The 17,159-nt window shown below is 32.3% G+C and overlaps 1 protein-coding gene across 1 annotated transcript in view; it reads left to right on the plus strand.

Moving 5' to 3' along the window:
* KCNJ3 (potassium inwardly rectifying channel subfamily J member 3) overlaps window positions 1–14,487 on the plus strand; it is a 431,207-nt gene extending 416,720 nt beyond the window's left edge. The window contains exon 3 of the mRNA XM_053698313.1: window positions 13,510–14,487. Within this exon, the coding sequence (XP_053554288.1) occupies window positions 13,510–14,093 (584 nt within the window). The 3' untranslated portion in view covers window positions 14,094–14,487. The remainder of the gene's footprint in view (window positions 1–13,509) is intronic.
* The last annotated feature ends 2,672 nt before the right edge of the window (window positions 14,488–17,159 follow it).

Genomic DNA, 17,159 nt, shown 5'->3' on the forward strand with positions numbered 1-17,159 from the left:
TTTATAGCGCTAAGGAATCTGTTGGTGCGCTACAAATACTGAATAATAAGAATACATAGAACTTATTTTTCTTTGCAAAAAACATTGGAATGTGAAATATTCATATTTCATGTCGGGTTTAGCGCACTTGAATACACGCAGCCGGGTTAGTGTGTGAGTATGGGTGTTTTAATTTTTCATGCTCTATTGAAGTTTATGGGAGAATATGTTAGCGCATTTGCGATATTCAAAGTTCAACTTTTTTGCGTGCATCGGATTTTTGCTTGTGCGCAAACTTTTTACTTTTAACACAAGAGCAAAACAATGCACACAAAAAGCCTCCGTCTAGCAAAGTTAATGTGCCCTAAATAGTTAAATAAAATACTTTTTGCACCATTCTCTTTCTACAACCAAATAAATTAAATTATTCTTCTACTGTAATTAAAACAACTGGCCTGCAGATAGCACTCCATCCTGTAAGATGCAAGGAAAATTGAGATAACATTTTCAATATGGCAAAAATCAGTATAATAATTGGAATTGAGGTCCAGTGTTTTGGAGTTTGACACAATAATGGCTATCAGTATGAGCATTGTAAAAATCAGCTACTAAGAATAAATACATACTATCTCCCCATCATATTATATCTACTTGTGTATAATGTAAGTTAATTCATTCATTTATTCACATTTTCTTATAGTATTATATTTCTCAATTTAGGTATAAATGTATGCCCCCAATTAAATTATAACTTCATAAGGTCAGTCTACATATTTGGAAACAAAGACACTTTTTAAAAAATTGATACCATAAATCGTTCAATTATTTGGCCAAGTGACTAAAATGTGTGCGCACACAAACACAGAAATACACAAGTGAACACTCAGACACACCTAACACAGGCACACAATACAACACACGCACACACAGACACTAACACAGATACACACTATAACATACAATAACACAGACATGCACTAACATATCTACAAAGACAGACACACACAAACACTAACACACACACAGACCCACACTAACACATAAACACACACAGATTTTAACACAGAGACTAACACAAACTCACCCACTAACACATATACACACAGAGTTACAGAGAGCCACTGACAGATATAGACACCTAAACTAACATATATACACAAATGGACACACACACAAAAACACTAACAATACAAACAGACAGACTCACAGAAACACTAAGACATACACACAGACATACACGCACAAAGACACTAACACAGGCACTAACACATTCACACGCTAACACATACAGACAGACACACAGAAACACTATCACATACTAACACATACAAACAAAGATAGACACATAGACACTAACACAGTCACTAGCACAGAGATCTAGCTTCAATAGCCCCTACCTTGGTGCGGCTCTGGCTCTACCAGCTGTCACTTTTTTTGAAGAAAAAAAGTGTCCCAGACTCCCGGTGCGTTAAGGGTGATTGGGGCTTAATTAAACCTTTTATGGATAATTACATTTCCTTTACATACTGTATCATTATAATTGATTAAAGCACTTTTCAACTTTATCCATATTCAGGATTTGTTTGTTTTTTATGTAAAATAATTGTTTCCTTAATCCTAAATTACCAGTCATCAATCTAGTTTGAGCAGAATTTTTTTTTGTTGGATTTTATTTAATGTTTTAATACTACACACTGTCCAATGAATAAAGGAAGATAAATTATGAGTTAAATCCTCCCCCCAATAAGTCTTGGCATTAACTAAATCCAATACATCAAAACTAATATCTAATTGTTTTTGTTGTGTCTTCTAAGTATTAGGCATCCATATAGCCTGATATCTTAAAGCCTTCTTTATTCCTTGTACCATATTATGTAATCTATTTACTAAAGTTTCTATATCAAATCCATTCAGTGTTCCTGCAATTGTACCGCATGATCCTAACAAGGTATTATACCATGCCCTTCAGGTTCGTATTTTACACTCTGTTGTTGGTGGAAATTGAACTTCTACATCTACAAAGATCTTTTTGTACCTTTAGTCCAACCTTTCTACAAGTTGAAGCTATCTTTTAATGTTTCCTGGATCAATAACTGTACTATTCTTATTAATTAAAATAATATATTGTGCCCATAAATTTTGATTACTAATTTTAAAAGCATTATAACACACAAGTTTGACATATTATACACAAGTATTCCCTTGGTACAAATATAAGGTAGATCTGTGGAACTATTTTGTGCTAATTTTGTATAGTTTGTATTCTTTCTTGAACAGTTGTCCATATATACCCCAAATTGACTCCAGCACAGCGTATTGAAGTCAGATTTTGGATATGTATAATTCCGGTATCATTATATAAACAGTAATTCGATTGATACTTTTGTCCTGATTGGGGTGTCCAAAGATATCCTGGATTAACAGTCACATTGGCTATATTACAAAAGGTGTTGCCATCACATGTGTAATTGTCCTGTTTTCGAATTTGTGTTCGATTCACCAATCCCCACCTAACAGTTTGACTTTCTGTACAATCTCTTCTCCTGGTGTTATGGCTCGTACCCCAAAAAGCTCTCCATGGAGGCCAAAAATAAGAATCCATATACTGAATTTCAGCCATATCTGTAAAAGGTAAAACACAATTGTATACCCTTAGTTAACATTTGTCCTATTGTTCTTTACCTGGCCTCATTACTAATAAAGTTTTATCATTGCCTACAGCAATTACTTCAGCCGCATCTGGAGGTCCTTGAAGATTTTGAATCCAGATTTTAGCACCTACATTTTTAATATTTGATTAACCAAAGCCCTTATCCCCTCACACTGTTAATGTAGCTGGGGGCTCAGCCTGTTTCATAGTTGCCATGAACAATGGAATTATCAACAACTGAGCTATTCTTTCCCCTTCTTGAATATGTAATATTTGTTTTCCATTGTTCACTAAACTTACTTTAATTTTTCCTTGATAATCAGCATCTATACCTCCTCCTAGTACTGATACACCCCTCATAGCTAAGCTAGATCTTGAGGCTAATTGTCCATAGTGTTCAGGAAGTATCTGGCATTCTATTCCAGTTTTAATTAATTCTACCTCTCCTGGTTACAATTATGCTAACTATTGCTCCTTTAAATTTTTTTAGGATTGCCATAAATTAATGTAGCCTCCACCCCAGTATCCACTAAAGGGGGAACTCGTCGTACATTACTGCCTTTCCAATGTATCTACAAATTTACATAGGGGCGGTTATTAATAATCTGTAAATCTTGTGAGAGATTATTTCTCCATCGTCCATATTCTCCCATATTTAATTTTTTCAAATGCTGTTTTAATAAACCATTCATTCGCTCTACCTAACCTGCTGCTTGCGAATAATATGGAATGTGATATAAATAAAAATGAACACTGCCGCCCTAAGAAGTCCAGTGATTTAATTAATTAATTCAAACATTTTTACATGAGCTCAGGTAAAATAAACAGCACATTTTCCTTGGCAGTATCAACGTTCACTGTGGTTTATTGTCAAAACATTCATACATTAAAATAAAAACATATATAACCTATGCATCTAAGAATGAGCCTCTCTGGCTTTATACACATTTCCAATGCACTATAATGAGAGCACCTGAGTGGAGTGGGGTGCTAGAAACCATGAAGATGGTTAGTCTTCCTTTAAATACAAATACAAAATAAATCACACACCTTGCAAAATTATTTTAGTAATATTACTTCTTAGGGGTACAAGCAACCAACCAAATAATTACACAAAATAGAATATTGCGGCACATCCCCTTCTATATTATCAAAACATTTTAAATATTGCAAAATAAAAAACAAACGGCTAGATTACGAGTCTTGCGTTATGAGTAAAAAAACAGCATTAAGCCTTATAACGCTGCTTTTTACTACCGCTGGTACTATGAGTCTTGCACATTTAGGGGCACTGCACACTTTTTTGGGTATAGTCTTTTTTTTATGGGACCTCCATAGCGCCGGTATTACAAGCTTGTCCTAGGAGGCCAAAAAGTGAGCGCTACAGCCTATCCCGTGAAGATTTGGACTGCATTTTAAAGTCAGTAGTTATGAGTTTTACACTACAACGCTGTAGCATAAAACTCATAACTAAAGTGCTAAAAGTACACCAACACCCATAAACTACCTATTAACCCCTAATCTGCCGCTCCGGACATCGCCGCCACTATAATAAACATATTAACCCCTAAACCACTGCATTCCCTCTTCGCAAACATTAGTTAAATATTATTAACCCCTAATCTGCTGTCCCTAACATCGCCGCCACCTGCCTACATTTATTAACCCCTAATCTGAAACCCCCAATGTCGCCGCCACTATATTATATTTATTAACCCCTAAATCTAAGTCTAACCCTAGCCCAAACACCCCCTAACTTAAATATAATTTAAATAAATCTAAGTACAAATTACTATCATTACCTAAATAATTCCTATTTAAAACAAAATACTTACCTATAAAATAAACCCTAAGATAGCTACAATATAACTAATAGTTACATTGTATCTAGCTTAGGGTTTATTTTTAGTTATTAACTATTTACTAACTACCTAGCTAAAATAAATACAAATTAACCTGTAAAATAAAACCTAACCTAAGTTACACTAACACCTAACATTACACTACAATTAAATAAATTAACTAAATTAAATACAATTAACTAAATTAAATACAATTAACTAAATTAAATAAAATTAGCTAAATTGCAAACAAAAAACCCACTAAATTACAGAAAAAAACAAAACAAATTACAAGATCTTTAAACTAATTACACCTAATCTAATAGCCCTATCAAAATAAGAAAGCCCACCCAAAATAAAAAAAAAACTAGCCTAAACTAAACTACCAAAAACCCTTAAAAGAGCCTTTAGAGGGGCATTGCCCCAAAAAAACCTAAGCTCCCCATTGCCCTGAAAAGGGCATTTGGATGGGCATTGTCCTTAAAAGGGCATGTATCTCTATTGCGGCCCAAAGCCCTAACCTAAAAAAAACCCCCACCTAATACACCCTTAAAAAAATCCTAACACTAACCCCCGAAGATCCACTTACCGGGAGAAGTCTTCATCCAAGCAGCAAGATGTCCTCAACGAAGCCGGCAGAAGTGGTCCTCCAGACGGGCAGAAATCTTCATCCAGATGGCATCTTCTATCTTCATCCTTCCAATGCGGAGCGGCTCCATCTTCAAGACATCCGGCATGGAGCATCCTCTTCAATCGACGTCTTCTTGCTGAATGAATGTACCTTTAAGTGACATCATCCAAGATGGCGTCCCTTAGATTCAGATTGGCTGATAGAATTTTATCAGCCAATCGGAATTAAGGTTGAAAAAACCAACCCCCCAAATAAAACCCTAACTAAAAATACCTAAGCTCCCCATTGCCCTGAAAAGGGCATTTGGGTGGACATTGTCCTTAAAAGGGCATGTATCTCTATTGCGGCCCAAAGCCCTAACCTAAAAAAAACCCCACCCAATACATCATCCTTCCGACGCGGAGCGGCTCCATCTTCAAGACATCCGGCATGGAGCATCCTCTTCAATCGACGTCTTCTTGCTGAATGAATGTACCTTTAAGTGACATCATCCAAGATGGCATCCCTTTGTTTCTGATTGGCTGATAGAATTCTATCAGCCAATCGGAATTAAGGTTGAAAAAAATCAGCCAATAGGATTGAATTTCAATCCTTCAATCCAATAGGATTCAGCTCGCATTCTATTGGCTGTTCATCGATTGAAGAGGATGCTCCGCGACGGATGTCTTGAAGATGGAGCCGCTCCGCTTCGGAAGGGTGAAGATAGAAGATGCCGTCTAGGTGAAGACTTCTGCCCATCTGGAGGACCACTTCTGCCCATCTGGAGGACCACTTCTGCTGGCTTCATTGAGGACATCTTGCCGCTTGGATGAAGACTTCTCCCGGTAAGTGGATCTTGGGGGGTTAATGTTAGGATTTTTTAAGGGTTTATTGGATTTTTTTTTTAGGTTAAGGCAATGGGCCACAATAGAGCTAAATGCCCTTTTAAGGGCAATGCCCATCCAAATGCCCTTTTCAGGACAATGGGGAGCTTAGGTTTTTTTTAGTTAGGGTTTTATTTGGGGGGTTGGTTGTGTAACTATTCTACCTAGTTAAAATAAATACAAACTTGTCCGTAAAATAAAAATAAAACCTAAGATAGATACAATGAATGAAGTTCAAATACCCCATACTCCTCCGCCAACTTAAAAAGTAAATTTTTAGGTTAGCTACAGGTTTAAATTGTTCTCCAATCAACACTCTTCCCACACTTTTATTGTAGCTAGAGCGCTGAATGGACAACAATTCAGACCGTTGGCTCATAGAAAAAATTACTTTTGAAGTGGGCCACGGAGCGTGGGGAATTTAAATTTCATATCTATGTTTAAAAAGTAAGTTATAGCGCATCTTCATTACAACTGATAAATTAAACTCAAAAAATATCACTAACATTCCAGATCTGTTTTTGTAAAGGGCAGAATTTACCATCGCTTTAATGAACTTCACATTGTGTCAGATTACAATTGGCACACTAACAGATTTTTTTACCTGAGTGCTAACTTTGCTGAAAGTAAACTTTTAATGTTGGTGGGTAAGCACGTAATACAAGTAGAAACTAAAATGTTAGCAAGTGAGCAAGAAAGTGAAAGCCTGATACGCCCTAACTTCAGTATTTTGGATATCATAACTGCATTAACTTCTTCTCCCCTTGACTTCAATGGAGTGTGCTGTTAAAAAAAAACCACTTAGCGCTCGCACACTAACCAGACACCATATTAGACCAACTGCGCTAAAGCAGAAGGAAGTTATAAATATTTTACATTCCAATGTTCTTCACATAGAAGAAAATATTCTTAAATATATTCTGTATATATATATACAGTATATATATATATATATATATATATATATATATATATATATATATATATATATATATATATATATATATATATATATATATATATATACAGGTATAGATAAATATACATTTATTTATTTGAGTAACTTTTTTTAACCCGTATACTTTACGCTAGGTCAGTCAGTCGTGCTAACCTGGTTAGTGAAAAGAAAGTGAGTACAAACCTTTTCTTTCAACTTGAAATATGCATTCTAATTAGCATGGTCATGATATTGCTTATTGCACCCCTCTAACAATAGAATTTTTAGGTTTGCAATGTTAGACTATTCTTTCTTAAACATTTTGGGCCAGATTACGAGTGGCACACTAACAGTATTGCCCAATCAAAAAGGAGTTTAATGCGTCTGTTTGCGTGCATCAGGTGTAGCACTAGTATTACAAAATGAAAGTAAATGTGATCGCTTGAGCGCAATTGAAGTTAACACTCACGGGATACCGTGTCCTCAGAGCTCTGGTTAACTGTGTCACAAAACAAATCAAAAGTACAGTTACACTCTTAATAACACTATTTAATAAAAAAAAATGTTTTAAATTTGCACAAAAAAGTTATAAGGGCTCAAAGATGTGAGTTATCAGGTGCTAGAAAAAAAGGATGCAAAGTGCTTTAACAAAGAGATACATAAATATACATGTCTAAAGATGTGTATGTATCTGTGTACATATGTATTTATGTAATTATATGTACATGTATTTATGTAGAGACACATAAATACATATGTACACATGTATATATATATATATATATATATATGCACACATATATAGACATACTTTATATATAGACATATAAACTGTGTGTATGTGTGTGTGTGTATATATATATATATATATATATATATATATTATATATATATATATATATATATATATATATATATATATATATATATATATATATATATATATATATATACTGTATATATAAAAGTGCATTGGAACTGTTTATAATCGTGTATATATATATATATGTAAAAATATATATTGCACCAAAATACCATCATAGTTAGCGTGTGAGTATTAAATAAATCTCTACTTGTAATCTGGCCCTTTATGGGAAATGTAATGAAGTATCTTATGTCCCATTAATATGATCCATAATGTATATGGACTAGAGGTGTGCATGAGTGAAAAATTTGGTTCTTCCAAAACTTTCGTAAAGAATAGTCAAATAATTTTTTGAATATTCATTGCCCCTGCTATTTGGTGTTTGTTTTAAAGGTATACTACGGGGAGCAAGCTGCTGATTGGTTACAACACAAATGTAGCTCTTGTCATTGACTGACTAGATGTGTTTAGCTAGTTTCAGTAGTGTGTTGTTGCTTCTTCAACAAAGGATACCACAATAATGAAATTACGTTAGGGGTTAAAAATACTTAAACGCTTTTTACAGAGCCCAGGTCTGCGCTATTAGTGTGGCCCAGGGCTCTGTGTTGAAATGGGGGATTAGCACAGCTCTCCAGCACACTATAGGTAAGTATTTTTAACCCCTAAAGTAATTTAAAGGAAATTAATGAATATTGATGAATTTTATTTTATTTAAATGTCATAGTGCATTTGTTGGGATATTCATTTCATGAAAACAAAACAAATACCTTGGTTTCATTAAGGAATCTGCATTTTTAACTGAACAAATGCAAAGGCCTAATATGGACCATCAGTAGAGGAGACCAATTTAATACCATGAGAGAATTCATTTGACTCTTTTTATATTTGTGTAAGCAATTATTATTCTTGTATAACATTATTGGTATCTTGCGTTAGAGTGCAAGTCAAGGTTTATATATATATATATGTATATATATATTTATTTTTTTTAAAATACATTTTCGTTATACACTTCAGAGACCAGGGTGCATGCTAGTTCGAAGCCACGTGTTCTGCAGCTTCAGCAGTTCTGCTTATGTTTTGTAAAATGAGAACACAGGCTACTGCCTTAAAGGGACATGAAACCCATTTTTTTTGTTGTATGATTCAGAAAGAGCATACAATTTTAAACAACTCTCAAATATACTTCTATAATCTAATTTGCTCTATACTCTTGATATCCTGTGTTGAAAGCATATATAAATAGTGTCAGGAGCTGCTGATTGGTGGCTGCACAAAGATGCCTAATGTTATTGACTCAACCATGTGCATTGCTATTTCTTCATCAAAAGATATCAAAATAAATGAGCTAATTAGATAATAGAAGTAAAATGGAATGTTGTTTAAGAATGTATTGTCTATCTGAATCATGAAAGAAAAATATTGGGTTTCATGTCCCTTTAAATAGCATTAAAAGGATAGAAAGTCAAAAATAAACTTGCATGATTTAGATAGAGCATCTGATTTTAAGACACTTTTCATCTCTATTATCTAATTTACTTTTTTCTCTTGTTATCCCTTGTTGACAAGGAATATGTACGTATCCTACTCTAATGGTAGTTAGCTGCTGATTGGTGGCTACACAAATCTTTCACATTGGCTGACTAGATGTGTTTAGCTAATTCCCAGTAGTGCATTGCTGCTTCTTCAACAAAGGATAGCAAGAGAATAAGGCAAATGTCATAAAAGCAGTAAGTTGGAAAGTTGTTTATAATTGCATGCTTTATCTGAATCATGAAATAAAAAATGGGTTTTATGTCCCTTTAACCCCGTCACTGCTGTGACTTTCAGCGGAAAAACTTGCCCAAAATTATGGATAATTTTTAGCATTTTTTTCTATCACTCCAGTTAAACAGAAATAGAGCATTGTTTTTTTATTATTTACCTGTCAAACCTATATATAATTTTAAGTAGAGGACCCAAGGTATTGATCTATGCCCATTTTGGTATATTTCATGCCACTGTTTCACCACCAAATGTGATAAAATACATTTTTTTTTTTTTTTAAATAAACTTTGGGTTTCTCACTGAAATTATTACATACTGCGTGTGCAATCATGGCACAAATGGTTGTAAAAGCTTCTCTGGGATACCCTTTGTTTAGAAATATTAGACATATATGGCTTTGCCATTGCTTTTTGTTAAAAGGCTGCCAAATGCAGCTATGTGCCACACTTCCATTATTCCAGACGGTGAAGGGGTTACTTATAACTTGTAAGGTTAATTTAGCTTTAGTGTAGATATTACCCTCCAACCTGACACTTCCCACCCCCTGATCCCTACTGGATCCCTCCCAAACAGATCTCTTCCCTCCCTCACCCTCACTGGTTACCCCCCATCTTAAAGGGACACTGAACCCAAATTTCTTCTTTTGTGATTCAAATAGAGCATGACAACTTTCTAATTTACTCCTATTATCAAATTTTCTTCATTCTCTTGGTATTTTTATTTGAAATGCAAGAATGTAAGTTTCGATACCGGCCCATTTTTGGTGAACAACCTGGGATGTTCTTGCTGATTGGTAGATAAATTCATCCACCAATAAGAAAGTGCTGTCCAGAATTCTGAACCAAAAAAAGCTTGGATGCCTTCTTTTTAAATAAAGATAGTAAGAGAATGAAGAAAAATTGATAATAGGAGTAAATTAGAAAGTTGCTTAAAATTGCATGCTCTATCTGAATCACAAAGGAAAAAATTGGGTTCAGTGTCCCTTTCAGTACTGTCATACAGTTTGCCAATATAAAAATGTAAGGCTTTTTTTTTGTAAATTAAATTTTTTTTTTTTCTGCAGAATAGGATACCCCTTATCACCCAACTTCCCTGATCCCTCCCAAACAGCTCTCTAACCCTACCCCTTATAACTATTGTCTGCCACCTTGGGTACTGGCAGCTGTCTGCCAGTACCTATAAAACCATTTTTTAATGTATTTTTTTTTTCTGTAGCGTAGTGCCCCATCCCTCCCTCTGCCTTTATTTTTTTATTTTCTGCAGTGCAGGGCCCTTCCATTTCCTCCCCTTCCTTCCTCCGAAAAAATTGTCTCATGTTTTGAAAACACATATCTATGTGTGTATCTATCATCTATCTATCTGTTGGTCTATCTATAGCTGATCAAGGCATTCTATACAACCAGCATGGATCCAAAGTGCAAGGATTTAGTTTATTCAAGTCAGATCAATGATAAACTGCAAAGTGAAGCTATATTATTCTACCTTTAACGTTTGCTCAGACAAAAACATTTGAATATTTACCAATGCAAAATGCTAAGCTGTTTCTGATTAGACTTAAATCTGCAATTAAATTGTTTTAAAACATCTTGGTGGCAATAAAAGATAATTATGTTCACAGATTGTTGCAAATTGAAGTCTTGCACCAAATCACCATGGGATCAATTACAATGACTGAAATCTTTTTAAAAAATGGTTTAGGGAATTGTATACTTTATATCCAACGTCTAAGCAGAAATCATTTGTCTAGTAGTAACACAAAATCAATATGAAGGAGAAAAAAAACATATATAAAGCAGCTCAGTAATTCAAGAACATATTTACTAATCTTATATAACTGGAGTATATCTTTCAAACACTAAACACTGAATTATATTTTAATTTTGTAATAAATTGTTCTTCAATAATTGTTAAATTTAAAGCATGTAAATAACACACAGGATTTTGGTAACATAATTTTCAAAGTTAGTATTTTTTCTTTCAAAAAAGTATGAATCCTCCCCGCCACTGACAAAAAGCCATTTATTTTTATACAGCCAGCAGGCAAGGTACAGGAACTAGATTTATGTTCTAAAACAGTAACTAAATTCCTAGGACATACATTTTATAAGCCGGTTTTGTCACAAGTGGTAGGTTGCTTTTATTAAAGAAATGTTCAGGTGAACAGAGATTTTGCTTAGGGATTTTTCAGAATATGCACAATGTTCTGAATACATGAACATTCACTTATTATTCCATTGACACAGAAAAGTGCTTGAAGCACAATCTTAAAAATTCATTCCAACATATTAATAAGGCCTTTTGCAGTATAGCCATACTGATCATTCATAAAACCTCAACTCTAAAAAACATATTAAAAAAAAAATAAAAAAAAATTCTACATATTCCATTTTCTACAGTGAAAAAATAATAATCAGGAAAATGCTGTAGTGGTCTTTATTCATTCATGCTTTAAATTATGATTATTTACTTAATAGAAAACATATAAAAAAAAGATTGCAGGTTTGCAGTTATAGTCAAAATATAAAAAAATAGTTTAACATTATTGCTACAAAAAATAATATATTTTTAAATGAAGCAACAAACTTTATTGTTAATAGCTACAGTATATATATGAATTGTCATTTCTTTAAAACTGTAAAATTTTATTTAACTTATTTCAGTAGTATTTTAAAAAGGTAAAACGTAAAAATGCATGAAGCTAGGAAATATTGAGAATGTCTTGCCTTTTAAAATATGCAAATGATTTCCAAATTTGTCATTTCTTTCCTAGGATACAGGTTGTTATACATTATTACATAAAATATTATTTTTTCTTTTAAATGAAGCAGCAAACTTATTTTGTTAATAGATGTAATTATGGATTTAAGATATTTGAGAAAGTTAGACATAATATATATATATATATATATATATATATATATACTGTATATATATATATATATATATATATATATATATATATATATATATATATATATATATAGTCATCAAAAGAATCAGCACTCTCTGGACTTAAAATACCATGAATAATCCTTCTTTATTCCATAACAGTGACATTTCAGGGCGTTCACCCCTTCATCAGGTATAGCAAATTTAAACAGTGTCTATTTTAATGGGCCATTCAGCAAGTGCTACCCAGGGATCTGAACCAAAAATGGTCCGGCTCCTTAGCTTACATTCCTGCTTTTTCAAATAAAGATACCAAGAGAACAAATTAAAATTGATAATAGGAGTAAATTAGAAATGTTCTTAAAATTGCATGCTCTGTGTGAATCATGAAATAAAAAATTTGGGTTTCATATCCCTTTAAAGGGATATGAAACACAATTTTTTTCTTTCACGGTTGAGATAGAGCATACCATTTTAAACAACTTTCCAATTTGTAATAATAATAATAAATAATAATAGTTCTAGTAATTAATTTATAATTTCTACCTATATTACTTTCTGCTTGTAATAAATAAAATACGACACCTTATCCCTATTACCTGTTAGTAGCATATCACTGATACTGCTGAATGGTGTCTTTTGAAATTGTTCATATGTAGTTTGCAAAGAAAAATGACAGAACTGAGTGTATTTGGTTGTGGGAAAAATAATATGATATGCATTATTTTAATTATTAAATAAATAACATTACCAGATTGTACTGGTTATCCTTTTTTTGATCATGGTTTCACTTTAAAACAAATAAAAATATTTATTATTATTTTTTCATTTTTCTATTGTAATGCAGCTGTAAAGTTTTCTATTCCATCACAGACATGTATAAAACGTTCACGTTTCCCAAAAAAATGTTTTGTTACACCTTCTTTTATGTAATTTTCAAATTAATGTGAGATGTTTTTTCAATATATTTAAGGCATATTGGGTTGACAACATTAAACTAAAGTATCTAGTTCTAAAATGCTATTTCTATAAATAATTGCTATTATCCTGTGACTCCAAATACTTATATAATTTCTTTCTATTTTAGGAATGACTTGCCAGGCACGGACATCATACACTGAGGATGAAGTTTTATGGGGTCATCGTTTTTTCCCAGTAATATCTCTTGAGGAAGGTTTCTTTAAAGTAGACTACTCACAGTTCCATGCAACGTTTGAGGTTCCAACTGCACCTTATAGTGTTAAGGAACAAGAAGAAATGCTTCTCATCTCTTCTCCATTAATAGCACCAGCAGTAAGTAACAACAAAGAAAGAAATAATTCTGTAGACTGCCTAGATAGTCTTGATGACATTAGTACAAAAATGCCTTCAAAACTTCAGAAAATGACTGGCAGAGAGGACCTGCCGAGAAAACTACTCAGAATGAGTTCTACTACTTCAGAAAAGGCTTATAGCATGGGGGATTTGCCAATGAAACTTCAACGAATTAGTTCAGTTCCTGGCAACTCAGAGGATAAACTGGGCATTAAAACTACAAAGATGATGTCTGATCCAATGAGTCAATCTGTTGCAGATCTACCACCAAAGCTTCAAAGATTGTCTGGTGGGGGCAGGATGGATGGAAACTTACCGCCTAAATTAAGGAAAATGAACTCAGATCGATTTACATAACATTAACTGTTAAGCATTACTTGTATGGGTAACTAATGATCTAAATAAAAATATATAAGGAACCGTACACATGCAGTCCTTGTTGAAATGCATAAAACAGGATTTCCTAGGTATGACATGACAAATGGGCTACAATGTTAAAGTTGAGATAGTAAAGACTGTACTGTACATATAGTGCTTTGATAAAAGACCTAAATTGTTTTTATGGTCTTACTAGAACTACAGTATTACTAACTGGCATGTAGTATCACATCGCGCATGCAATAATAGTGTGCATATTTTGCATATAGTTTTATGGCATGAGTGTTTATATTGTATAATCAGAATATGAAAGGGGCATTATTATCCCCATATTTTTTAAGATAAGTAGTTCATAAGAATGCATAATTATAAGAAAAAGCTTTTAATTAATTTGATTTCATTTTTGAATATAGATTGTAAATATTTGTCCATGCAAGTCATTTTTGAGCATGTGTTGATTCTCAAAGCAGAGGTTCAGCTTTCTTTTCAACTTTCAGTTTTTCTCAGTTTATGTTATGGATCCCAAAAATTTCAATTCCCTTTTAAGTCAAATTAAAAGAATCAAAAAAGGGCTGTCTATACATTTCTTTTTAAAATATTATCTTAGATTTCTCCAAGTAGATAACAAGAAGGCATATTTTCATTGGCATAAACACAATAGCAGGATACTTTAGATCAATTAGGAAAATATTTTTATTATATTCACTGTGTTAAGTCAAATAACTAAAATTGCTTTTTAAATAATTCTAGTTCGTATATAAAAAAAGCAATTAAAAACGTTTTTTTTTTTAATAATTTTGAAATGTAGGGTATGCCTAGTTTAGCACAAAATCATTTGATTCTAATTGCATGATTTTCAAAATAACTTGATATTTTTGCAAACATAGATTTGTTTAAAATACTTAGTTTATTCTTTATATAGTATTAAATGCTGAGTTATAAGCAGCATAATTATAAAGCCAACATTTCATTCCACTATGTCATTGAACAAAACCCCATAATTGGTATAGCAGAATAAAAGCCATAAAATGGGAAAAGACCATAATTGGTTGTTTGAAAAGTTTAACTCAAAAGATGACAGTGTTTTTACATGAATGTTATTGATGTTTCCATCTTTGAGACATTCAGCAAAGGTTTGGTGCACAACTTGAATATAAGAGATAAACACAGACATTGTAAACTGTAATTCTCTCAACTACATGAGAATGAGATCTATTAAACTATGATGATCTTAAGAACTCAGGAACATAAAAGGCTAGAGATAGAGTAGCTCAGTGGCACATTTTATTATTATTATTATTATACAAGAAAGGTCATTTCTTCTATATAAAATTGTTTTTACTAATGTATATCCAGTTGTATTTTGGAATTATACTATAATATCATATTTCTATAATTGTATAACATAGCTATACAGATTTAACATTACTTGCAGTACTGTACAAAAAGACCATACATACTGTCCAGTATTATGAAAAATATTACTATGAGTTGCAACATTGAATATCTAACTTGTAGGACTAGAAAGATATATGGAAGTAAACATTAAATATAATAAACTATTTAAACAGAGTGTATAGCTAAAAACAATATCCAGTTTACTTGTATTAGCGTATGTATCTCTCTTGGTAAACCTAACTTCCTTCCATGAAGGCATACTTAGGTAGGCTTTGGAGAGTGTACATGTTTTTCTGGACTTTATCTATAACATTGTTACAAACATTGTTGAAAAACTCTTCCTCCATACAGTGCTCAATATAGGTGCATGCGCCTTAACCTACCTCAGCATGCTTTCATGGAAAGTTTAAAGAAATTATAAAAAAGACACATTTGACAATAGAAGTAAAATTGAAAATTGTTGTTGCTTTTTTTAAAAAATAAATTGTAAACCTCATCTTAATATTGACTTCAGTTTGAATTGCCTATACCTTTAATATCTATATTTACTTTTCTTGAAAGGGACATAAATGACCATCACCATTTTGTCACTTTAACTACAAATATGCTGTACTGTATACATAGTTGACTATTGCTTCTGATATAATTCTCAGAACAACTCATTATCATACATTAACTTATTTACTTTACTGTAATAATTGCTGAAATTACAACCAAGGTACTGTTTTGTTTATATTCTAAAATAATTCAAATTCATATGTCTGCCTTAGCTTTTTAATGTTGTTATTATTATAATCATTATTATTATTAGGTATTGATGTCTTATTATGTCCCTTTAAATTAAGATTTTTTAAATATTAGTTGTACTGTTATGGGCAAGCACTCCTTAAAGGGACATTGTACTAAAAAATGTTTTCAAGCATATGAACAAGGAGCTACATACTGAAAATAATTTTTGCCTACCCCCCTAAAAAAACAACAACACGTAAAAGATGTTCAAATTTAAATTAAGACCAACACTGCAGTATTATTATTATTTTCTTCCTACTAATAGTCATTGACAATTGCTTTGGAGGTGGTCATATACATGCTTCTCTAAGTATAAGAAGAAAACAATTTATTTAGAAAAGGAATATGCAGTTTCCAAAAAAAAAATAAACAAAATATCTTTTTTGAAATGCCATCTTTTAGATGAAACAAAGAAAACAGTTGACTGCAATGTCCCTTTAAATACTGGCCTCCTGTATTTCTGTAATCTTTTAAATAAATATTCATTTTTCCAGAATACACTGAAGTTGCACAAAATTATTTGCACAAAAAGATCTATTTTAAAGTAACACAAATATATTTTTTTTGCGCACAAAAAAATCTGTGAAATTCAGATTTTTGTATATTGTTTATTTGTTTTAAACAATATAGCCAAAAGAAGAAAACAAAAAAAGATTTCAGTCAAAAAAACCATCAATATAGATGGCACAAATAGCCATAAAATAATTGTGGAATGTAATTTCAAATATTTAATGACTCCTAATGTACAGTGTGCAGTGCATAAAAATTTCATTCAATAAAGTTTTTTAAACTTTCTATTTTGCGTTGGCTTGTTTACAATCTGTAATGTCTACACTTCTCATTTTACTTGTCCCTTAC

The sequence above is a fragment of the Bombina bombina genome, chromosome 1, assembly GCF_027579735.1.
Source record: "Bombina bombina isolate aBomBom1 chromosome 1, aBomBom1.pri, whole genome shotgun sequence".
Taxonomy (NCBI): domain Eukaryota; kingdom Metazoa; phylum Chordata; class Amphibia; order Anura; family Bombinatoridae; genus Bombina; species Bombina bombina.